The 26,485-nt window shown below is 47.5% G+C and overlaps 1 protein-coding gene across 4 annotated transcripts in view; it reads right to left on the bottom strand.

The window, feature by feature from the left end:
- The window catches only part of PTPRG (protein tyrosine phosphatase receptor type G), an 823,034-nt gene that overhangs the window by 107,620 nt on the left and 688,929 nt on the right, over positions 1-26,485 (bottom strand). For all 4 annotated transcript variants that reach the window (XM_049861696.1, XM_049861694.1, XM_049861693.1 and 1 more), the window contains 2 exons: positions 7,420-7,604; positions 4,074-4,182 (listed from right to left, as the gene is read on the bottom strand). In XM_049861696.1, the coding sequence (XP_049717653.1) occupies positions 4,074-4,182; positions 7,420-7,604 (294 nt within the window). The remainder of the gene's footprint in view (positions 1-4,073; positions 4,183-7,419; positions 7,605-26,485) is intronic.

Below are 26,485 nucleotides of genomic sequence, written 5' to 3'. Positions count from 1 at the left end.
CTCCTGGGGCTAAATATAGCCTCTCACCATCACTGAGTAGCTCAGGGATCCATACCTCGCTGCCTCAGACAGGTATACAGACCTCCCTCTCTTAAGACAGGAAAAAGGGTTCCCTGGAGGCCAGCTTTACCTTTCTTTTAAAAAGGGCTCTAACTCAGGCCAACAAACAACAGCCTCTCCATAAGCGTGTCTGGTTTTCATTCATCTTGTACAGGCTCCACCAGGGTCCGTGACAGCCCTGGTGACTAGGACCCTTTACGATCAGCAGTGTGTAACCTGGGGTCTGCACGTCTCTTGGGATTCAAGGATGGGAGACACGACATGGGCCTGGTCCCTGAGCCCTCACTCAGCTGAGGCATCATGAATGGGGGCCACAAATCTCAGTCACATGAGCAGGACCCGGAACTTTGTCACAGGTTGAAATCACAAGTGTTTTCCAAAGGCCTTCTAGTTGTAGCAACCTCAGAATAGCTGTTATGTGCCTCACTACTTAGGAGTCACAGTAGCTGACAGACCCACGTGCGTACAAGAACACATCGAAAACATGTTTGCTTAAAATATTTTGACAACTGTATTGGAACACCATTGGTTTCCTTTCCTATGTAGTTGACTTATTTATTTAAAACCATTCTGAGAAAAAGATTTGTTGGCTTCAGTATCTGCCAAATGGGTCTGCAGCACAAAGGAAAAGCCCAGGAATCCTCATTTTCCACGACTGTTGAATACTGCACAAAGACTCTGAACACTTAGTAATCAACCTTTTTACCCTTTTGCTAAAGACTTGGGTATGCGGGTAGTATTTACTCTTTGGGATGATCAGTTGCCGGGTAATACAAGACCGGGCTTTGGAATCAGAAAACTGGACTCTACTCAGTAGCTGTGTGATCTTCAGTAATTACTCTCCCTCTCTGAACTTCATTTCCCCATCCATTAAATAACATCTACATTATGGGCTGCTGGGCGGTGAGGTTGAAGTGAAAGACTTTATGTGAAAAAACTCTGACTGTGAGGCGTTCTACAAATATTGCTTGTTATTATTCTTGTAATATTTGCCATAATAAGGTAAACATATTTATTGTTATATATTATGCATGGCTATAATGATATATATTGTCCTGTTACATCATATGTAACATAAATATTATCATATTTGCCATAAAAAGGTAAATACTCCACGTGACTTCTTCAAGCTCCCCAACCAGAAGGAAATGTTATCACTGATAAATCTCATCATTCTGAATAAGCTTCCACAAAATTCTCTGAGCTTTCTTTTGTGTGTTTTTCAACTGAATAGTTGATCACTTTTGTAAGTTGGCCTCTGTTGACCACAAACGCCTACGTGGCTCAGCAGAAATTCAGCAGTGTACCTTGATTAGAGTCAGTTTTTCGCACTGCCTGCTGCGTGCTGTAGGAAGACGGGGTCATCCTAGCAGCAGGTGGAGGGTCCATCCCCCTTTAGCAACACCCAGATGACAACAATACATAAAACAAGCCAACTCGCCCCCTGAACAAAGGAGACATGGGCTGTTCTCAACCAGTCCTGGGATCAGACATTTTAAATACTTCGTGCTCAGAATTTATAGCTGACAAGACCTTTCTGAATTACATTACAAACATTTAATTTTTCCAAGTCCATGCAGAAGCCAGGGAGCTCAGGGGCCCATTAATCTGGAAAGGGAGTTCTGCAGATTCCAGGCTCCCGCTCGCAGCACACAGGCGACCCAGTCATGATTCATGTTTCCAAAGTTCCAGGGCCCCGACCCCACAGGCGCCAACTCCGGCCTCTCTTCTCTCTCCCCTCTGCTGCAGAGAGCTGGCCTTGGCCTGGTCCCACCTCAATAAGGGGAAAGGGCCCAACACGTTCAGGGTGCAGGTGGGCAGAGCAAGTGTGATTTATTTAGGGAAAAAATACAGCTATGCTAATTTCAATTAGTTTAAATGGAAGGATGAGATCAATGTGAACGGTAGCAAAGAATATTTATATACTCCACGCAGAATTGGAAAGCTAGAAGGGCTCCTTAGGGTGAATCTAGGCTGGATGGTTTCTTGCTCTGGGCTCATCATTTATTATTCATTTTATTAAACCTAATACTTGGGAAATGTTGATACTCCGTGCCAGGCACTACGCTAACTATTTAACAGGCATCATCCCGAGTAACCCTTCAAGGACGTCATGAGCTCAGGTCACTAACACAGCACTGCCATTTTTCAGATTGGAAAACTGCAGCTCAGAGAAGTAAGGAACACTCTCAGGTTGCTGCTAGGGGCAGCCAGAACTCACAGGCGTCCAGAGCTGGAGTTTTTCTGTACAGCTATGCCCGTGGGCCATCTTGTGCAAATATATACCCCTGGGCCCCGCCTGTAGAGATTCTGACTCAGTTGGTCTGGGAGGAGCCCAGGAATGTGCATTTTTCACAAGCTATCTTCTGATGTGGATGCTGCTGGCCCATGGCCCACACGCTTTACTGGGTCCCTCCAGTTATACACAAAATTCTAGAAATTCCTATGGAAAAGGTCCAAAGCCTTCATCAGACCCATGACTCAGGAAGGTTAAGAACCACTGGCCTGGTGTGTAGGCTTCTCATTTTATAGATGGGAAAACTGAGGACCAGAGAAGTTAAGAACCTGATCAGGAAGGGCCCCAGGCTGGCAGAGCGAGTCCAACACCCAAGTCCCTCCCTTATACTGCTCTTAGCTCATTTACAAAATCAAATTGGCAAATTATGGCCCATAGACCCACTGCCTTTTTTTTTTTTTTTTAAATAATTTTGTTGTTGTTGTTGAGATTATACACAGCAAAACATACACCAATTCAACAGTTTCTACATGTACAATTCAGTGGCACAGATTCCATTCTTTGAGTTGTGCAAATATCCTCACCCTCCTTTTCTAAGTTGTCCCTCCCCGTTAACATGAACTTACTGTCCCCTAAGGTTCCTATCTAATCTTTCTAGTTGCTATTTTCAGTTGGATCCCGTATAGACAGATCTCGAAAGAGCGCCATGTCCGAGGCACATGTTCCTTAACTATTTAAGCTAATCTACTTTTTTTGGCTTTAAGAAGACTCCAGGGGATGTTTTTGGCTTATGGTTTAAAGATGATCTCAAAACAATAGTTTCAGGGGTTCATCCAGACCCCTTGGCTCCAGAAAGTCTGGAGTCCATGAGAATTTGAAATTCTGTTCTACATTTCCCCCCTATAGAATCTTTGATGAAAATATCCAGTAATGGTAGCCAGGAACCATCTAGTTCTTCTGGTCTCATGGCAAAGGAGGCAATGAGCCACACATTCCATTGTTTCCTTCCAGTCCTGACCTCCGTTCTCTGTTGCTCCAGGCTAACAGAGACCACTTCCTGTGCCTTGGATTGCTGCTGGCAAATTTTTAAGACCCCAGGCACTGACTGCCTGTTTTTGTCAATAAAATATTATTGGGACCAGAGCCGGGATTAGGTTGGGATGAGTAAAACAGGGTGGATTCTGTCTTTATTTAAAATTCTGATATTTTGATCAGCATGAATTTTTTTTGCAATGATTTTGCTTTTAAAAATATTCCATTAAAATATTAGTTACCTTGAATACTGAGTTTTTTGGTGCCCCTCAAATTGTGTACCCAGGGCGAACACTTCATGTGGAACTTTCTACCAGCCCACCAATCAGCAGGAACCTATTTCTATATTCCAGAAAACTCAGGCTATCTATCTGCGGTGGGGACTTGTCTGTGTGGTTTGCAAGCTCTGTTTGTTTTGGGCTCCATTCCTGGGGAGAAAGGCTAATTAAGTCATACTGGAGATTCGGAGGTTACTGAACAACACACCTGGGGGGTGATTTTGTGATCTGATGCAGTGTCAGATAACGGATGGTGAAAGGTCCAAATACTTGGTTCTGCACAGTTGAAAAAAAATTCAGCATTTGACTCTTCCCCTCTTCTGGCCTATCAAACCCTCAACTTCAAAGACAGGCCTAAATTACTGGGCTTCCTGGGTATGGATGGAAGCCCCACATAGATTTAGACCACACCAAGAGGGAGGAGGCTCAGGGCCGCCCCTGCTGGCAGGGAAGGGAATCGGCCTCACCTTGAAAGAGCATCGTCTGGCTGAAGTCGCTGCGCATGTCATTCCGGCACACGGCCTGGACTCGGAACAGGTAAAGGCTATCAGGTGAGACATGGCTAATGGTGGCTTTCTGCAGGTGAAGAAAGCAAAGGCAGTATTATGGACTGAACTGTGTCGCCCCAACATAAGAGCTGGACTCCTAAACCCTGTACCTGTAGATGTAACCCACTCGGGATTAGGGTTTTCTTTGTTATGTTAACGAGTCCATACCTGTGTAAGTGTGATCTAAACCCAATCACTCCTGAGTGATACAGAGAGCAGCACGGACTTAGAGACAAACCCAAACCCACTGCCCTCAAGTCAATTCCGACTCACAGGACCCTGTAGGACAGAGTAGAACCACCCCATAGGGTTTCCAAGGCTGTAATCTTTACGGAGGCAGATGCCGCATTTTTCTCCCACAACACAGAGACAAGCGAGCACAAATGGGGAAAAGACAGATGCCATCCAGAGATCGCCAAGGAACACAGGAACGTTGGGGCTAGAGAAGCTGAGACAAAGACGCCCCCCAGAACCAACAGAGAGGGAGCCTTCTGTAACCAGGAATGAAGTGGGAGTCAGGATACCAAGAGCTGCCCTTGAGTTGACTGTGACTCATGGCAAACCCACGTACGTCAGAGTAGAATTGCCTCATAGCATTTTCCTGGCTGTGGCCTTTCAGAGGCAGGTTGCCAGGACCATCTGCCAAGGTGCGTCTGGGTGGGTTTGAACTGCTAACCCTTCAGTTAATAGTCAACTGCTTAACTTCTGCACCACTGAGGGACTCTCCTCGTTGGATCTCGACCGTGGGTGATATGTGGGGCATGATGCTAGGAAGAAGACCAGGCTAGACGTCAGGTGACCAAGACCAAGCCTTCCAACCCCCTCACTAGCTGTGTGCTGAGACAATTGTTCAATGTCTTTTGGTCTCTGCTATCTTCAGTTGTAAAATGGGGGAGAGGAACAGCTACCTCACAGAGCTCTTGATACAGGCCTGCAAAACTTGTTCATGGGTAGATCACACCATGCAACAGAAAGAATGCACTGGTCTAACTCAAGGGTCAGCGAGCTACAAACCACAAACTAAATCCGGCCAGCCGTCTGTTTTTATAAATAAAATTTTATTGGAACAAAGCCACACCCATTCGATTACGTTTGCCTATGGCTGCTTTCAGCCTACAAAGGGTGAGTTCAGTAGTTGTGATGGACCACCTGGCTGGCAAAGGTTAAAATATTTACTATCAGGCCCCTTCTAGGAAAAGTTTGCCAATCCCTGGTCTCATGTCACCAACCTGGCCCAGCTCCCCACTCTTCAAAGCTTTATAAACCAGGAGCCTTTAAGAAAAAAACAAGAAAATGGAAAATACCTAACAGTGGGCGGCACTTGCTTTCTGAAGACACCAAAAACAAACGAATATGATGTTCAATCTCTCTTCCTAATGGATTAAATATCTTGTCACCGAAACGTGTATTCTGGCCGAAGTATAGAAAACAACACTGTTGGGCTTCCCTGAGTGCGCTTTCCAATGGAGCTACTGAAAACCTGTGAACTGGGGTTAAGGTGTCATTGTGGCCATGTCCGCTCCTGCTGCCCAGAACATGGCCTCCCCAGAGGCCACAGGTTAGGGGTATGTTATTCAACTTCAAGCCTCGCTCATCTCCTCTGGAAAATGAAGGTAATAATAGCTGCCCCCCAGGTGTGCAGAGGGCATGTGGAAGAGAGACGCAGACGGTAAAACACTGCACTCATGTGAAGAATCACTTTTCGGTTTCTGGGCCATAATAACCGTAAGCTAGAGAAGAGCTTTGTTGCCACTAAGTCAGCATTCTTGACTTCCTGAGGAATTAAGAATACTAATTTTGCATGTCCCAAAAGAAAATAACCACCCCTAGGAATTCTTATAAAAAGGAACTTGCTGCCAAAGCATGTCTTCCCACTACATCTCGCGTGTCCTCCGAAACCAATTCATGCCTTGTTCTCTAAACCTCTGATCCCGTCTTCTGTGAGGAGCAAAATCTTCGCTTCATCTATGCAGGGATTTATTAGAATTCACTCTGAGCCTCCATCTATTCATCTTTGCATGTTTGATTATTTTCCACTTAGAACAAGAGACCACGTCAAGCATCCAGATAGTTTCTGCTGATTAACGCAAGGCATCTCTACTGCAGAAAGAGAAAACCCCTTATGGACTCCCAGTTGTGACGAGGGAAAGGTTAAAACACATCGTAACCTTGGGTGCCTTTCAATAGATTCCCTTCTGATTTCACGGAGCACATCATTCCCTAATGGGCCCCAGATAACAACGTCTAGTGGGGAAACAGAAAATATAAATGGAAATGAAGTGAAAGAATCTTCATCTAAAGGAACACAAAAAGTATGATTCTGTAACTGATTGAATGGGCCCAAGGACGCCGTATTGGGAGGGGAAAAGTGATAACCATCTTTAGGAATCCCACTGGGTGAGACTGAATCTTTCATGGGCAGATACAATTACGGGTTCCACTATTCCAAGGTCTTCCTTTGGTGAACAGTAAACGCAAGGCTTTTGAACGCAAATGGATCACCGAGTTTCTGTGTAAAGACTCACAGACCAGTGCTTGTTGGAGGGTCTGGTTTTATAGGGGCATAAGACGGCTCCTACAGAAGACGGCTCCTACAGACATCTCTTTTAAAGAGAACTTCGAGAGTGATGAGTCCTGGCCTTGTCGGGTGTTGGTCACCAAACATTTATGTCAGTTTTAAGGTGGGAAGTTGACTTGGGCACGCATAGCTCAATGAGAGGTCACATATTATAGTATCTGAGAGTCCAGGAAGAGTGGTCAAAACTTACTTGCTCCCAGTGTCTGGCAGGTAGGGAAAGTGTGAGGCAGATTAGGTGTGACAAAAGGGAGGGGTGGGGACTTGAGATAGATGGGTCATGATAGTGACAGCAGTGGATGCAGGAATAACCATAATAGCAGCTAATACTTACAATGCTAACTGTGTGCAAGGACCTGTGTACGCGTGAGTAACTCATGTAATCTCTACAACACCCTCTCAGGTGAAAAGGGCTGATGGAGCTCCCTGCTTGTCAGCAGGGAAAGGGCAACTGCTCAGTCCATTCTGCAGACGACAATGACAAAGACATTAACTAGCCCGCTGAGACTGCATAGCTGGGAAGTGTAAGTTCAGGAGGGCTGTTCGTTGCTCACTGACTGCACCACGGGCCTGGCAATGCCTCCTCCCCGGGAAGCCGTGAGGGTGGGGCACCTGTGGAAGGTCAGGTGAGCAGGCACAGCCACTTAACCGTGAGGACACCAGAGCACGAGTAGAACAGGGAGGTTTTACCAGGTCTTTGTCGCTGTCCTTGGTGAAGGTCTTCTCCTTCTCGTCCTCGTTCTTGGTCCAGCTGTAGGAGATCACGTAGCTCATGATGGGTGGGTGGTAGATGGTCTCCGGCTGGCTCCAGGACACCTGCAGGGCCGTCTGGTTGAGGGGCTGTACCTTCATGTGGATGGGCGGGGAGCTGCACACTGAAAGGACACACAAGGCCAACCTCAGGGGGTGTCCAGCACAGAAGACTGCTCCTTCGTGTCTAAAGAGGCCAGCCCCAGAACCGGAGCCCCATGGGAACACCTGCCTCCCTTCACCCAGAGCCAGGTACCACTAACACTCTGCCATGTCTATCCTCTGTCTCTCTCCTTCCACACACACACATTCACGTAACAAACATACACTCACTTGTAACATGATCACAACAACACACACAACATACATTCAGACAACACAGACTCACATACAACACACACATACTCACGTAACACACACAACATGCTCACAACACACACGTTACATACTCACACATATAACACAGGCTCACATACAATGCACACACATAACAAGGACACTGTCCCCTGGGCTCGTGTACCCATGCGATCACCCTGACGAGGGGTTTGAAAAAGGATGCTCTGCCCTGGGCTCGTGTACCCATGCGATCACCCTGACGAGGGCTCTGAGCAAGGCCAGGCCAACCCATCTTTTTACTCCTTGTAGCCGGTGGGTCTCACGGGACGTGTCGGATCTGTGTTTGTCTATCAAGCCTATCAAAGTGTTGAGAATATCAGGTCGGACTTCAACAGGGACACTTCAGACCTCCACAGGGGCTCTGTCTCAGAGTGTTCACCACCCAATCACCTTGATCCCTGCCTTCATGGGACTCTGAGTCCACTGCAGGGCTTCTCATCCCTGGTACTGCTGACCTTTGGGGACAGACAGCTCTCTGCTGTTGGGAGCTGTGCTGTGCAAGGTTCAGCAGAACACCCGCTAGGTGCCAATCGTACTCCCCAAGCTGGGATGACCGAGAATGCTCCCAGACTTTACGGAATGTCCCCAAGGGGACAAACTGCCCGGGTAACCAGTGGTCTATAGCGGGGATGGCGTCACCAAAGAATCACACCCGTGGAGCTGATAATCCATGCCAGGACGGGCTGGGGGGAGGGAGGGAGGTTCCCTGTATTTCCAAGCACATCACAGGTGGATCTGACTCTGCTGTGGGCCCAGGGTCGCTATGAGTTGGAACTGACTCGACAGCAGTGGGTTGGGTTTTGGTTTTGGTGGGCCCAGGGAAGACTCCTTGAGGAAGGTACCTCTATCTCAGAACCAACGGATGAGTGGAGGTTACTAGGGGGGAGTTGAGGGGACAAGGGGGGGTGAGTTGAGAGGAGAAGGAAGGGCAGGCCAAGGGACCACAGGAGGGAGAAAGCCTGGGGGGCTGGAAGAAAGCCAGTGTGGCTGGGTTAAGGTACAGAGCTTGCAGTGCTGAGGCCTCTGGAGTGACAGGCCTTCCAGGCCAGACTAAAACCCTGGTCTTCTCCTATGAGCCCTAGGAAGTCAGTGGAAAGATGTGATCTAGGGAGTGACGGTGAGGTCTGGGCTTTACAGAGACCCCTGGGCTGCTGAGTGTGGAAGGCCTAGGGAATGAGGTCAGTTAGGCACCTTTTGTAGAGACTGGGGGTGTGGGGGCAGCAGATATAAGACCATGCAGGCTCTAGACCTGATATTTAGGAGGTTAAACTGACGGGGTGCCCCTGAGTGGTGCCAGCAGTTCACAAGCTCAGCTGCTAACCAAAAGGTTGGAGTCTACCCAGGGGTGCCTCAGAAGAGAGGCCTGGTGATCGACTGCTGACAAATCAGACACTGGAAACCCTATGGAGCACAGCTCTGCTCCGGCACACATGGGTCACCATGAGTCGGTGTAACTCGACAGCAGTTGGTAAGCTGGTTAGAGCTGAGGAGCCCGGGAAAAACTGGTGCCCTGGGTGAGGAGGGCACGAGGGGAGGCCGTGAGCTGGGTGGAAGGATGATGCCTTCTGTGCAGGCAGGGGATTGTGCAGGTGAGCAGTGCTGGGGGAGACAGGCTGGGGGATGACGGCGTGGGGACGACTCTCCGGGGTCTCCCGGGAGCCCAGCTACTGCCCAGGAGCCCCTCACGGGCTCCACCCGAGAGCCCTAACCCAGCGCAGCCCTGGGAGAAGCCCGGCCCCGCTTTCAGGGCGCTGGAGAGAACGGGAGATTGGTTTTGACAGCAAGGTATCCTCTCTTCAACTGCCAGACCACGGCTCGGTCAGAGCTTCGCTTTGTGGGACCGAGACAGGAGAGAAGGAATAAATTAATGAGGCACTCCCACTGCCCCGCCGAACCCTGGGAGGCATCACGGAGCGTGCTGCACAAATGCCACCAGATCAGGGACATCAAAGAATTGGGACACGTCCACGGAAAGGCAGAAGGCGCAATGACATGGTGCTGCCACTAAGTGGCGCCACGACACTGTTTTTAAATACCCCAACTTCCTAAAGTACCTTACAATTTCTCAAGACCCAGCATAGACCACAAAAAGACCACAAGGGGGAAAAATATCAGGAAAAGCTCTACCCCTACCTCGCCCTTTCTTTCCAAATACCAATAATGAACCCAGGAGATGTATGTATTGGGAAGCTCCTAGGCCTCACAATCATGGCCACACCATATTTCTGGGTTTGTGATCTCTTCCCACCTCCTACCACGTTCTTGTTTATCTTCCTTATTTTATCCTCCTTATTTTTTTTTTTTATTCTGAAGCCATCACTCCCCTGCTCCAGTCAGTGGTGGGCTGCGTGGGGATGCACGGATCTCTGCCAGTTACATCACAAACACATAAATGATCCTGCCGCCCATGTGCGGACGCAACCATCCTTGTTTATTTTGCAAAATTAAAATAGCTGGGTTTTCTTTGCTGATTGAGATGATTCAGGTTTTTTTTTTTAAAGAAACTGAAGCAGCCCAAAAAAGTAGGAAGAAGAAAGTTAAAAACAACTTAAAAAAAAAGTCACCTCAAATCCCAGCACCCAGAGACAATAAGCACTGTTAGCATCCTAGGGACCCAACATTCACATTCTCTCTGTACACCCACAGAGAAGTACATCCGCATGATCTGAAGCTAATGGGATACGGGCCTTAGGGCATTATGACTACATGTGCTCCTGCTGTTTTCACTCCACAAGCCATGCATACACTTCTCTCTCAGTACACAGAGCTTGATATCATTGGATGGAGCCCTGGTGGCTCAGTGCGTAAGAGCTCAGTTGCTAACCAAAAGGCTGGCAGTTCAAATCTACCAGCTGCTCCTTGGAAACACCGTGGGGCCCCCACGGACTCGATGATGGAGGAGCACCCGGCTGGAGTTGGCTGGCTGAGGAGCCCCTGCCACTGTACCGCCCAGCCCCGATTTTGAGGGCTTGTCTGGGAGAGACAGGCAGATCTGAAGGAAGCAGGTGAAGAGTGCTCTGAGGACCTCGGACAGGGGTCGGCACATTTTTCCTGTAAAAGGCCCAGAACCTAAACACTTTTGGCTTTGCAGGCCACATGGCTCTCTTGGAACTGTAGCATGAAAGCAGCCACAACTGATGCGTAAACGGACGCGGTGAGAGAACCAGTCAAAGGTGAGTCGACTTGGACTCATGGCGACCTCCTGAGTGTCAGAGCAGACCTGTGCTCCACACGGTTTTCCGGAAATAGGTCACCAGGCCTTTCTTTGGGGGAGCCTCTGGGTGGACTTGAAATCACCAATCTTTTGTTCTGCTGCTGAGCACACAAACTGATTGCACCACCTAGGTGTTCTGATAAAACTTTTATTTATCCACAATGAAATGTCAGTTTCGTATAATTTTCATGAAATATTCTTTTGGTTTTTCTCAACTATTTAAAAATATAAAAATCATTTTTAGCTGATTAAAAAAAAAAACGAACCCATTGCCATCAAATCGATTCCAACTCATAGCGACCCTGTAGGACAGAGTAGAACTGCCCCATAGGGTTTCCTAGGAGTGGCTGGTGGATTTGAACTGCCGATCTTTTGGTTAGCAGCCGAGCTCTTAACCACTGCACCACCAGGGTTTCTTAGCTCATAGCTGTACATAACTAGCGGTGGGTGGGATCTGGCCTAGGGGCTGGTGGTTTGCTAATCCTAGGCCTAGAAGATAAAGTGAGGCCAAACCTTTATTTGAAACATGTTTATCAAATACATTTATATTTTCAGTTATAAATTCTGCCCCTCAACACAATCTGACAAGCCCCCTGCCCTCGGAGCTCAGATTCTTCCCTGCTCTCATCACTACCCAGGTTTGTATTACTGGTATTGCTGACGCCTGGCTTGTGGTCTGTCTCCTCTGCTAGAGTACAAGCTCCATGAGGCCGGTACCTTACCTGTCCTGTTCACTACACTGGCCTCGCTGGTACATAACCAACCAGGTGCCATTGAGGTGACCCTGACTCACGGCAACCCCAAGTGTGTCAGAGTAGAAATGCACTCTGTAGTTTTCAATGGCTGGTTCTTTGGAAGTAGATTGCCAGGCGTTTCTTCTGAGGTGCCTGTGGGTGGATCTGAACTGCCAACCTCTTGGTTAGCATCCAAATGCGGTAACCACTTGCACCCCTAAGAGACTCTGACTTAGTGAGTTTAAATTGATATGTGCTGTACAGACGGCTCATGGACTTGAACCCTTTGCCCTTCCCCTGGTCCACAGTCCTGTGTGAGGCGGCCCCTTCATTCTCATCTTTTTCTTTCCCTCCTCATATACTCATCTCTGGCTGGCCCCTGCCCCCGCCTCCTGGAAGATCCACGTAAGTACCTGGCTTCCCCTCTGAGACCTCAGGCTGAGGGGGCTCCTCCAACCCCACCCCCCAGCCCCTCCGCTCCCTCTTCATGGCGCTCACACGCTGATCCTGGTCACCTGCTCACTTCACCTGGGCTGTGAGCGCCTCCAGAGCAGGGACCCAGCTCTCTATACCATGTGTCCTTGGCAGGGGCTCAAACTCCATCTACTGAACAAGGCATTCCACCCTTTAGTCAGAGCCACTTAGCAAGTTCCCCTCCATGAAACCAGCACCCCAAATTCATTCCTGGCACCCACCACCCTAGAGACATGATGCTGACCCTTCAAAGGCAACATGCGCTGTGTCCATCAGATTTCCTGGAGGTCACTCCTGGGGCCTTAAGCTCCTGTGAGCACCTTGTCTTAAGAAGTGGTATATTTTAACCAAAAACCTGGACTTCTGGCTTCTCATGGAAAAATGGAATTTCAGGTGACCTGGGCCTACATCTGTGCACGGCAGTGGTCGGCTGGAGTGGCAGACCAGCGCTCTCTTCAGACTGGGTGCGTATGTCATGTTTGCCTCAGTCCTCACCACTCCCTACTGCCTCTACCCAACCCATTCCACCGCAGCTGCCTGGTCCCCAAGGGCACCCAAGAGCATGTGCGCTTTCCCCTGGTCTAAACCGAGTACCAGAAGCACCGCCACAGGCATACAGCAGGTGCCCAACACTTGCAAGTTCCCTTCCTCAACAAGTCATTGCAAACTACGCCCAACACAGGGAGCCTGCCAGACGTCTGGGTACGTTCTTTCTCACAAAATGGAAGCCTTTCAGCCACACGGGAGGCACCTCACCCAGCTCTCTAAACGAACATCCCTGCGAGGTGCTCCTGACACTAGGCTTTCCCTTCTCAGGGGCTGCAGCCCATTCCACTGGCGTCTGATGGCTCTCCTCAGGCATCCAGGGTGATGCTCACTGCCGGCCCTGAGAACTCCTGCCTTTCCTCCTAACTGCCTGTAATTATGATCCCAGCTTCATTAAATAATAAAAAGGCTTCTAGCAGAGCACCCAAGGTCCTCGGGTTCTAAATCAACGTCAAGGATATTTTCTTCATGGTTACACATGTAAATGGGGGGTCCTCCCACCCCACCCTACCCCTACACCCTTCACTTTCTGTCTGAAAGTCAGTGTTACTTCCAAGGGCCTTAAACTATCTGGAGCATAAGGCCTGTCCCCAGATCCTGTTGCCTCCCAGCCCCTGCCCCTCCCAGTTTCACACCTGAGGCAGCAGTCCAAATACTGATACTCAAATACTCAAACAAAGCAATTTGGTCCACTGGCACTGGGGGGAGGTGGGAGCCATGGCACCACACACCACTCAGGGGCAGGGTCTTCATCCCCCATTGCTGCTGTAACAGAAATAGTATGAGTGTGGGGACTTTAATGAACAAATTTATTCTTTAACAGTTCAGGAGGCGAGAAGTTTGGATTCATGCCACAGCTTTAGGGGCAGGTCCTTGTCTCGGCTTCTCTGGCCCCTGTGCTCCTCCTCGTTCCTTGGCGATCACCACCTGTTTGCTTCTCTTTGCATCTAATCTGCTCTTTTTACGTCTCAGAAGTCGTCAGGTTTAAGACACACCCTACACTGATATGACCTCATGGATATAAAAAAGAAAGCCCTATTCCCAAACAGGATTACGGCCACAGACATGTTACTGTTGTCATCAGGTGCCATGGAGTCACTTCTGACTCACAGTGACCCCACATGACAGAGTAAAACTACACCATAAGGTTTCCTAGACTGTAATCTTTACAGAAAGGAGCCCTAGTGGTGCAGCGGTTAAGCACTTGGCTGCCAAATGAAAGGTTGGCAGTTCGAACCCACTAGCCACTCTGCGGGAGAAAGACGTGGCAGTCTGCTTACATAAAGATTACAGCTTTGAAAACCCTATGGGGCAATTCTACTTTGTCCTGTAGGGTTACTATGCGTTGGAATTGACTCCGTGACAATAGGTTTGGTTTTTTGGGTTTAGTTTCAATCTTTAAGGAAGCAGATCACCAGGTCTTTCTCTCGTGGAGCCGCTGATGGATGCAAACCGTCAACCTTTCAGTTGTCAGTCTAGTGCTTAACTGTTGTTACCACCAGGGCTCCTTTCGCAGGTATAGGGGTTAGGATTCCAACAACTGCTTTGGAAGGACATGAGTCAATCCATAACAGGTGGCGTTGGAGGAACCAGCTTGGCCCAAGCCAACTGAGGACCTTGGGGGAGGTGCCCTCCCCCAAGGGACCTGCCTGGCAGGAAAAGACCAAAAGCACAAGTGTGACCTCCTTTAAGAAGCAGAGGGACCTCTCAGGTGGGACAGCGCCACAAGCCCCGCCTCCGCTGACTTCTTTGTTGTTCCAGCTCAGTCAATAGCCCTCCCATATGGAGTCCTTCAGGGGATATTTCTGAAGAAAGGGCCTCGAGGAAGGATTTCTTTTTTTGAAGGGCTATATCAAAGATGTCTGGATAAACACAGGATCCCCCAAAGCAGACCATGCAAGGCTTCAAACCTGGGATCTCGTGGCTGTGGGTGTCAAACCCTTTCCTCCCTCTAAGACCATGCAAAAGGCAAACTGACGGAGGTGCCAGAACAGGAAAGGGGGAAATCAAAGACCCCAGCTCTGGCACTGTACGGAATAACAACATCCGAGGGGTATTTAGTTGGAGCTGTGGCTGCCTAGCACATGTCGTGGGCTAGGCGCCACATATCACCTCAGATAACCCATGTAGCTGCCCTGAGAAAACCAGGTGCCGTCCAGTCGATTACGACTCGTGGTGACCCCCTGTGTGTCAGAGTAGAACTGTGCTTCTAAGGGTTTTCAGTGAATGGTTTTTCAAAAGTAGATTGCCCGGTCTGTCTTCAAAGGCGTCTCTGGGTGGATTCAAACCACCAACCTTGTGGTTAGCACCAGAATGCTTAATTCTATGTGCCACCCAGGGACTGCCAGACTTTCACTGCCTTGAAAGATGAGGACACTGGGGTCCAGGGGGCTGAAACCTGATTCCAAGCAGAGGGAGCGGGGACACAATGTGGCAGAGGGAGCAGGGGACACAATGTGGCGGGTGGGGGGACACAATGTGGCAGAAGGAGCGGGGACACAATGTGGCCGTCGTGCATGTTCTATCCACACCCATTCCCCACATCTGTTTACCTGTCTGCAAAATGGTAATAAAGGAGTCAGAAGAAAGTTCAAAGTGCTTAAAGGTGAAAACCGGCTCAGGCAGATGCGTGTGTTACTACCTTGGCCTCAGGTGTGCGGCGTGGGGTGCACAAGCCTCTGTGCTTCCTTCTGCTCCTTGTCTCCCTCTGCCCTCCTAGGCCTCCTCTGTTCTCGGTGACAGATGACGCTTTCAGGGCAAGCAGTCTCCAACTCCTCTGAGGCCCTCTAAAGCTGGCTTGGTAAAGTAGAGGGTCAGCAAAAAAGAGGGAGACCCTCAGTGAGATGGATTGACACAGGGGCTGCAACAATGGGCTCGAGCATAACAATGATTGTGAGGATGGTAAAGGATGGGGCATTGTTGTTCTGTTGTACGTAGGGTTGCTCCAACTCAATGGCACCTAACAACAACATTGTAAGGAGCCCTCGCGGTGTGACAGGTAAACACTTGGCTGCTAACCGAAAGGTTGGTGGTTGGAACCCACTAATCGGCTCTGTGGGAGAAAATCCTGGAGATCTGCTCCCACAAAGATTATAGCCTAGGAGACCCAATGGGGTAGTTCTACTCTGTCACACGGGTTGCTATGAGTCGAAATCGACTCGATGCTATGAGAGAAATCAACTCCACGGCACACAACAACAAAGACGATTGTGAAGTGTTTACTGAGCGCCTACTATGTGGCAGGTGTTTTACCAGGAACCAGGGTAAAGTTCAGCAAAGGCTGATGTGGTTCCTGATCGCCTAAAGATCACAGTCCAGTGGAAGACAAGGTCTCGTCTTAGTCATCTAGTGTGGCTGTAACAGAAACACCACAAATGGGTGGTTTCAATGAACAGGAACTAATTTTCTCACAATTTAGGAGGCTAACAAAACAAAACCAAACCTGTTGCCATTGAGCGGATTCTAACTCATAGTGACCCTACAGGACAGTAGAACTGCCCCATGGGGTTTCCAAGGAGGGGCTGGTGGATTTGACCTGGTGGTTAGTAGCTGATCTCTTAAGCACTGCGTCACCAGGCCTCCAATTCAGGAGAATAGAAGTCTGCATTCAGGACGCCAGCTCTAGGGGAAGGTTTTCTCTCTGTCTGCTGTGGGGGAATCCTTGTCTTACCTCATGTGGCATTCTTTTCAGAGTGCCTTGGAGATCTCCACTTGGCATCAATATTTCCCCCATCTGTGCTCGCTTCTCTGTGTCTAATCTGCTCCTTTTGTACCTCCAAAGGGATTAGGTCTCAGAAGCACCCTGCACTGTGGTGGCCCCAAGAGCATAACAAAGAAAACTCTTTTCCCAAATGAGGTTCCTCCACAGGTCTAAGGGTTAGGATTCCAACATACATTTCTGGGGGATACAATTCAGTCCATGACAGACACTAACCACGCAATCCCCTAAAACACAGTTTTTAACTTGGTGCCTCCTTGGGTGCTCTGGAGAGAATTCACAGAGGTCTGTGAACTTGGATGGGAAAAAAATATATTGTTATTTCCACTAATCTCTAATTAAAATTTAGCACTTCCTTTCATCTGCAATGTAGGTGACAAACCTGGGTGGTGCAAACAGTTAATACGACTGGCTGCTAACCAAAACGTTGGCAGTTCAAGTCCACCCAGAAATGCCTCCGAAGAAAGGCCTGGAGATCAACTTCCAAATAACCCGCCATTGGAACCCCTATGGAACACACTTCTACTCTCCACATATGGGGTAGCCATGAGTCGGAATCAAATCAACAACTGCTTGGTTACTGGGTTACAGGAATCACAGATATACTCCCTAGATTACATTTGTTGCCAAAATCTCAAATTATCATTCGCGCTCATCATTATTTCAAAATTATGACAGTTATTAGACTAGATTTTGGGATTTAACATCTCACCAAGCAGCACATATGTCACTATATCACAATATAAAGAATATTTTGATAATATCTGAGGATGATTGGTTTGCTTTGTAATCTGCTGTTATTTTGTTTTATGCATTCCAACCCATCACTAGGAGGTCTCCAGGGTTTACCAGATGGCTGAAGGGGCACAGGGCACAAAAAAGGTGAAATACTCCCAGCACTAAGGAATGTATAATCACAAACTTTCAAGAAAAGTATTATAACTCTATAAGGGATCTTGACCTAGATTTGACATTGGCTGGGCAGACTTCCAGAGAAGACTGATGTCTGCACTAGACCCTGGATGATGAAGGAGCCCTGGTGGCACAATGGTTCAGTGTGCCACTGCTAACTGAAAGGTTGGTGGTTTGAACCCACCAGCTGCTCCTTTGGAGAAAAGATCTGGTGATCTGTTCCCCTAAAGATCACAGACTTTGGGGCAGCTCTACCGTCCTATAGGGTCGCTATGAGTCAGAATCAATTCATGGGCAAAGAGTTTGGTTTTTTTGGTTCTGACTGATGAGTAGGAGCTTCGAGGGAAGGCCTGGATGCTCCAGACAGAAAGAACAGCCTGTGCGAAGGCCCTGCCATGGGAAAACAGAGAAGAAAACTGGCATAGCTGGCTAGCAGAGAACTAGGGTGATCTGACTGATTACATTCTTCGAGTTGTGCAAACATTCTCGCCCTCCTTTTCTGAGTTGCCCTTCCCTCATTAACATAAACTCACCCCCCCCCCACCCCCAAGGCTCCTATCTAATCTTTCCAGGAGTTGTTCTCAATTTGATCCCATCTAGACAGATCTTAAAAGAGCACAATGCTCAAGGCAGACATTCTTTACTAATTAAGCTAAACTACTGTTTGGTTCTAAGAAGACCTCAGGGGATATTTTTGGTTTAAGGTTTAAATATTATCTCAGGGCACTAGTTTCAGGGGTTCACGTAGCCTCCATGGCTCCAGAAACTCTGGATCCCATGAGAATTTGAAATTCTGTTCTGCATTTCCCCTTTGGATCAGGATTCTGCTATGGAATCTTTGATCAAAATGTTCAGTAATGGTAGCTGGGCACCATCCAGTCCTTCTGGTCTCAAGGAAAAGGAGGCAGTTGTTCATGGAGGCAATTAGCCAGACATTCCACTTCCTCCTCCTATTCCTGACTCTCCTTTCTCTGTGGCTACAGGTGAACTGCTGTGCCCTGGGCCTCAGTTGTTGTTCCTTGGGTCCATAAAATGATTCCTCTCTGAGAACTAGGTATCTGTGAGGCTTGGCATCTACCATGCTTAAAGGGGTACCCTGGCTCACATCTGGCATTTACCTTATTAGCTTTGGATTTCTGCTTCTTCCTTGGCAATCTGTCTCTCCTCAGATGTGGCATCTGTACCAATTGGTCATTTGGTAAGGATAACCCTATATGGTAAGGTCCAGGGTTTCCTGCACCTAGGTACCACCCCTTAGGCAATCCTCTCCTGGGCTCGGCCAAAAGGACTGAGGAGGAAAAGCGGAGCTTGTCATTTGCATGGGGAGACCAGGCTATGAATAGGCAGCACCCACTAGGGAGGCCCCATTGCAAATCACCTATCCAGCCCACAGGAGAGGCCCAGCCATCATGGCCTCTTGGATGCCTCCTGCATACAGGTCGGTGTGCTCTAAGGAGCTTTGGCTAAGCAGGTGGCTAGAGAAAACCAACGGTTTTAAATGGTCAGCATACTCCTTACTGAAAAGGCTTCCCTCCTTTGAAAGCCCTTCCTGGTGCTAGTCCAGAAGCATGGAAACCACACGGCTCTGTGCACTTGATAATACCTGCTAGCATTTAGTGTCAGACATACAGACGCTCCTCCTCAACCCAGGCATAGATGTGAAATGTGACAGCCAAGACACTCATTTCGGTCCAAGCCAGAAATTTGGAAACACAAAACCAGTCCTGAGAACCACGCAGGAGTAAATCACAAATTCAGAATCATAAAACCAGTCCTGATAGCCACGCAGGAGTAAAGCCAGCAGCCATAAGGATGCTGGCTGTGCTGAGAAGCAAAGAGACAAAGATGACTCGAGAGGACTTAATACAGGCTCCCCGCTTTGGCACCTTTACAGATGTCCTTTGATTTCCAGGTCTCAGGGCCTGGGGAGGTGAGATGGTTCCTTATGTCACAAGAAAGCCAAGGGTTCTATCCAAGTTCCCTGTAGCTGAAGAAAAACAACCTCAACTAACCCGTGTTAGTTTGAGGAATGATTGGTGGGAAGAATGGGGCAGGTCAACAGTCTGTTCCCAGCTACGCTCCTCCAGAGGCTCCAAGAAGAGGCAAGAAAACACCCAGGAGCGCTTGCGTCAGGATGCTAGTTAGCGAGAGGAAGGGGGAGTGTGCTGCTCGGGGAGGAAGGATGCTGTTGGCCTGTATTAATTCCAGATCGCCGTTCACAAGCACCATGGTGCCCACACAAATAAACCCAATGTCAGGGAAGATTTTCCTATAAGCAAAGAAAAGCAGGAGCTGTAGGAGGGTTGCTAAGCCAGCCTTGAAGATCAAACTCTGCCTACCTGCCTGGATACAGAAAGGATTAAGTAATCAGGTAATATTTATAAAGTGTGAACATGAGAGATGGCACCTGGTGCCTATTACCAACATCAGCTCAAAGGCTCCTAAACCGTAACAGCAGCTCTGCCCAGGAGTGTCCTAACACCAGCACCTGCCACCTCCCACGCTCTGCTTTCAGAGGTGGCACAGTGACTTCCCTGAGACAGACAAGAAAGCCCTCTCTTCATGGTTTTTTGAGATGGATGCTGCCATCCAACATGGCCTGTGGTCAGAGCAGAAGATGACTTCCCAAAACCTAAGAGCCTCTCAGATTTCAGGCATGGGAATGACATGGAATCTCACTTCAAATGCCTGGGTGTGCTCCCTATAAGAAATGCCTGGATGTGCTCCCTGTAAGAGCACCTCATAAATGTTCAGACAGTGACAGGTCTTACAGCAAGAATCTTTAAGTCCTGGCTGCTTGGCAAAGGTAAGTTAGCTTAATTCATCCATGAATCCATCTACCCACCCATCTATCCATCCATCCTTCCTTTCCTCCCACCCACCTACTCACCCACCTATACACTCATCCATCCACCCACCCACCCACCAATACATCCATGCATCCCTCTCTCCCTCCCCCCAGCTCCCACTCATCCATCTATCTGTCCACCTATCCATCCATACATCCAATCAATGAACAATGACGTTACACCTCCTATGACCTAGGCACTGTGTTAGCCCTGTTGAATCAAGGATGTACCAGACCCTTAGCCTAGAAGGTCCCCCATCCAGATTAAGTGGGTACACTTGCCCACACATGTACTGACTCTGTGACCTGGGTCTCAGTAGCCTGTGCTCTGGGACCACAAGATAAGTCACTAAAACCAAGCCAAGAGGTAAAGACTGAGCCCAGAGATTCCTTTTCAAAAGATAAGAGGGCACAATCCCCACAGGTATGTTTAGCTTTAAAGCTCCTTTATCCTGGGAGGGAGTAATAAACTATGTTGTTCAAGCCACCTGGTAACACTGAAAACAAAGCAGCCACCACTTGGGGGTTCACTCTGAAGCCTGCAGTCCTTTGGAAACCGGGAGAACTCTGCATTTGGACATGAATGGACGTGGTTCATTACTTTCTGGACGAGAGGCTCGGGGTGGGTCCCTTGCTCTGCGTCCCAGACCCCTCATCTGTCGAAGAGAAACAGTCATAGTGTATCTCTCCCTTTGCTCACCCCACCCTCCATCCAAACCGTGAGTAAATCCTCTTGGCTTTATCTGTCTTCACCACCATGATCACCCTCATTCAATCACTGACATCTGTCCTGGAATATTTGTATCAGCTTCCTGCTGACAGAATCTTGCAGGTTCCTGTGCAAACATTACACACAACAAAGTGACGGGTTTAAAAATCTGTTTAGACTTTTCCATGTGTCTGCTTCACCCGCTGCCACCGAGCTGGCTCCAGTGCCTGGTGACCCACGTGTGTCAGAGCAGAGCTGGGCTCCACAGGGTTTCAATGGCTGTTTTTTCAGAAGTAGGTCACCAGGCCTTTCTTCCCAGGCACCTCTGGGTAGACTTGGACCTCCAACCTTTCAGTTAGCTGTTGATGCCTTAGCCCTTTGTACCATCTGGGGATTTCATGCACCTGCTTAAAACTCTCCAAAGGCTTCCTTCCCACTGCTGTAAGAGTATGGTATTAACTCCTCACCAGAAAGTCTCCTCCAGGCCCGGCCCTTGCCACTTCTCCTCCTGCCTTGCTCCCCGTTTACCACGCCCCTCGCATATTCCCACGCCTCGAGGTCTTTGCAAAGGCCCTTCTTACCCAGATCTCTGGAGGGCTGGCTTCGTATCCCCAAATGCCCTATCCAAAGACAAGCCCTTCACACTGCTTCACCATACTCCATTGCTCTCAGAATAGCCCCGTTTGTTTTCTTCAGATTAACACTTCAGCGTTTTCATCAGCTGACTTACTGTGATGGTTCATGTTTTGTGTCAAACTGGCCAGGCTATGATTCTCTGTGGTTTGTCATGTGCTCTTCCACAATGTAATCACTTTCTACCCTCCACAACCCCATGAGCCAGCAGAGGCCTCCAGCCTGCCGCCTGACCCATGGATTTGGGACTTGCCAGCCCCTACAGTTGCGTGAGCCATTTCCTTGAAGTAAATCTCTCTCTACATACTTGTATATATGCTTCACTGGTTTTATTCCTCTAGAGAACCCAGATGAAGAAACTCACTAATTTTGTTTCCTTCAACTAGAACTGGAGCTCCATGATGGCGTCTTCTCCCTTGTTCATCTCTATTTCTAGCACCTAAAACTTGCTCATAGTAGATGGCCAGTGAATATTTGATGAATGAAAAATAACTCTTGGCAGAGGTTGTTTTGAGGACTGAATTAAGCATGTATGAACAAAAGAGGCTAGCATAGTGTCAGACACACAAAATCCCTCCATAACCTTTTTTAAAAAACCATTAGGTGCTTCAGGAACAAGTCTTAGAGCCAACAGGCTATTCACAGGCTGGTGAAGATGTCCAACATGTGAACGGAGATCCACTGGCTATAAAATCCGAAGCAAAATACTCAATGCTGCTTTAAATACCTACAAAACATCAACATCGTGTCAACCAATCAAACGCAAGTTGTACTAATACTTATATGTTTACATAAAATTACAGTTACTGTGGGATGTCTCAGCATTTAAACATGTCTGCTGTAACAGGCATGAATCTGAAAAATAAAGAGAACCTATAATGTTCAAAGGTCTTTAAACAGCCCTGCTTTTTGCCTTTTTTCTTAACCACTCCTGGGTTTAAAAATCAATGGCCAATGATAGTTCTTTTTAAAAGAAGGGAGTTAAAAATTCTCAATTGGGGCTTCATGAAAAATGTATTTTTCTTAGCACATACCTGTGCTGAACATTTCTGGAAGTAACAAGATAACTTTGTGGAAGAGTTTCTGGGAGGGCAGCTGCCTACAAAAGAATAAACTGTTCATATCAGAGCTTCTTTTAATAAAATAAAGTAATTCAAGCCCATTAATTTGGTGAATGGAAGTGATTAAACTCAAAGTAGAACAACACATTAATATTTTCTCCAAAAATAGCAGAAAATCATGAATTCAATGTCAAATTCTTTTTTTTTTTTAAAGCAATCACGGATTTACTCCTTTGTTTGCTAATTTGGGTGGAAAATGTGATGCTCTTTCTCGGTGTAGTCTGATTCAAAATAGCCTAGTTACTTAGGTATTCTCACACAGTGATCTATGCCCTTCAACTCTGCTTTCGACCTGAACAGGAAGCAACCTTCAACACCGAAACACAGCTAAAAAAGACACCCTCCACGACCAGAAGCAAAAACCATTCTCCAAAAAATGCAGCGTTGGCTTAGGAGACCAGGGGGTCCGGAGGCAGCCCAGCTCCTCCCCCCGCCCCACTTCCTTTGCTTTTATTACATTATGCAGTGTCACTTTAATTAAGCCATCAAATCAAATTATCAGATCAAGTGCTTCTGATTCCACTGTGGCTTGAACAGGTTTCGTTAAATTAATAAACCATATGTTTCACGTTGTTGGAAGGAAAGTTATTTTTCTCTGTTCACTGTTCCAAAAGTCTTCCCAATAGAAAGCATTCAGCACTATCACCGAATGCTCGTCCATGTGTCTGGGAAGTGCTGCAGAATACCGGAATGACAGCCCACTAAATCCTCAAGCCTGTCCCAGTTATTTACCGAAAAGGGGCAGAGTGGCAAGTTGGATGTCCCCTGACCCGTCCACCAAACCTAAAGACTCTTCCCATTTACCGGAACTAAAGCTTTATAGTTTTTAAGGATGACACCCATTATAAGTCTTTCTCAGGCAACAATACAATATTCAGATGACTTTCCTCCTTTCCTCTGGTGTCTCATGCTTGGCGTTGAAAGGCTTGATTCTGTTTTCTCGATTCCAGTACATCTGATCATCTTGATAGACGGCTGGAAGGAAGTCTTCTCCTCTTGGGGTACATTAGCTCAGGCCCCCACCACACTGCTGCTCAATAGGCACTAGTTAACGATCACAGCTAGGGGAGCCGGGGAGGGGAGCACTATATTCAGCTAACTGAGGCTCTGCTTACAACTCTGGTGTGAAAGATGACCAGGTGTTAAGGTGAACAGGTTACTGGTTGGTTGCCAAGTTAACAAACCTCTAGTTGGCCCTATTATGTTGTAGTGGAATGGAAAAAAAGACCCAATCAAAGGCATTTTCACAGTCATGGCCACTGCCATCTTTAAGACAAAAGACATTTACTTTAAAACAAGCCTAAGATTGGGTTTCTCCATCTTGATATGAGCAGTCTCCTAGAGCAAGGGTCAGCAAACTACAGTTCCGAGCCCAAATCTGTGTCGCCACTTTTTCGGTAAATAAAATTTTATTGGAACACATCCACACTCATTCATTTACATATTGTCTATGGCTGCTTTCATGCTACCATGGCAGAGTTGAGTAGTTGTGACAGAGACCAGGTGACTCCAAAGCCCAAAATATTTAGTGTCCAGTCCTTTCCTGACTCCTGCCCTAGGTAACTAATTTGTTTTTCTTTCTTCTGCGACAATAGTCCAATAAATACAGAGCTCCATGCCCAGCATCATAACTCTCCTAGGCATTGAAAACTTGCAATAATGGTCAGATAGGGAATGCAGGCTTTGTTGCTTTTGAACTGCCTCAAGATTGCGGAACACCACCCTTGTTTTTATCTTCTTTTTGCAGAAACTGGAGAAGGGAGGACAACCCTTCTCTTGTCTTGACTCTTTGCTGCATATGTCTCTAAGGTCAAGAACCCCAGCTGCCAGGCTTCCCAAAGATTGTCAGTACCTGTGGCTGGCTTTTCAGACTAGCTGTTGTTGTTGCTGTCAGTCGCTATGAAGTCGATTCCAACTCACGATGACCCCAAGTGTACAGAGTAGAACTGCTCCATAGAGTTTTCAAGGCTGTGACCTTTTAGAAGCAGATCGTCAGGCCTCAATTCCAAGGGGCCTCTGGATGGGTTTGAACTGCCAGCCTTTTGGTTAGTAATCCAGTGCTTAACCATTTGGGCCACCCAGGACTCCCTTCAGCCTATATGTCAAGCCCCAAAAACCAAACTCATTCCTATCGAGTTGATTCTGCTCATAGTGACCCTACAGAACAGAGTGGATCTTTACGGAAGCAGACTGCCATGTATTTCTCCCATGGAGTGGCTAGTGGATTTGAACCACCAACCTTTCAGTTAGTAGCCAAGGGTTTTAACCACTGTATGACCAGGGCTCCTTCAGCCTATAGAAACACCAAAAAAACCAAACCCACTGCCTTGAGTTGATTCCAACTCATAGCGACCCTGTAAGACAGAGTAAAAGGGCCCCATAGGGTTTCCTAGAAGCGGGTGGTAGATTCAAATAGCTGACCTTTTGGTTAGCAGCCAAGCTCTTAAGGACTGTGCCACCACGGCTCCATATACCTAGAAAACCCAGTGCCGTCGAGTCGATTCCGACTCATAGCGATCTGATAAGACAGAGTAGAACTGCCCCATAGAGTTTCCAAGGAGCGCCTGGCGGATTTGAACTGCCGACCCTTTGGTTAATAGTGCTGTTAAATTATCCGAGAGTTTTGGGGGAAGGGTAGGGGAAGGAGGCGCTTTTGGTCATGTGGAACACTGTTATATGCCCTATGCATTTTAAAAAAATGGGGGAGGAACAATTTGGAAAAGAAGAGTGACAATACATGCACAAGTTGAAGAGTGTAATCAATGTCACTGAATTAACTGTACATGTAGAAGTGATCTAAGACACAACTATTGGTCTCTGCTCGCCTGGAGCAAATAAGAAAGAAGGAAACTAAAGACACAAAGAAGAAACTAGTCTACAGGACTAACTGCCTACAAGAACCGTGGCCTCACCTATCCTGAGACCAGAAGAATTAGATGGTGCCTGGCTACCACTACTGACTGTTCTGACCAGAGACACAATAGATAATCCTGGACAGAATGGGAGAAAACTGTAAAACAAAACTCAAAATTTAAAAAAAGGCTAGACTTACTGGGCCGGTAGAGACCAGAGGAACTCTGAGAGTGTCGTCCTGAGATGCCCTTCAAACTTTGCGCTGAAACCACTCTCAGAGGTCACCTTTCAGCTAAATAACAGATTAGCTCATAAAATATACACTATTACCTGGAAGTACTGTGTTTCTTAATTAAAAAAAGAAAAATCATCTATATGAGACCAAATGGTCAGGAAAGATGAGAAGATTGAGGGGGGTGGTGGGAGGGGGTGGCAGGGAAGCTAGATTAATGGAAACTGAACAACCAGAACAGAAATAATGAGAACACTGACACAATGTGGAAAACATAACCAATCACTGAACAATACGTATACCAAAAACAAAACAAAAAAACCCAAACCCATGGCCGTCGAGTCGATTCCGACTCATAGTGACCGTACAGGAGAGAGTAGAACTGCCCCACAGAGTTGTCAAGGAGCGCCTGGTGAATTCGAACTGCTGACCTTTTGATTGGCATCCGTAGCTCTTAACCACTATGCTTCCAGGGTTTCCGAACAATATGTACAAAAATTGTTAAATGGGTGCTTAACTTGATGTATAAACTTTCACCAAGAATACAATAGCATATTAAAAAAAAACAAAAAACCTAAACCAGTTGCTGTTGAGTCCATTCCAACTCATGGTTACC

The sequence above is a fragment of the Elephas maximus genome, chromosome 20 (genome assembly GCF_024166365.1).
Source record: "Elephas maximus indicus isolate mEleMax1 chromosome 20, mEleMax1 primary haplotype, whole genome shotgun sequence".
Lineage (NCBI taxonomy): Eukaryota > Metazoa > Chordata > Mammalia > Proboscidea > Elephantidae > Elephas > Elephas maximus.
Note: the sequence above shows the minus strand (reverse complement) of the source record. Positions and strands in the feature narration are given on the sequence as shown.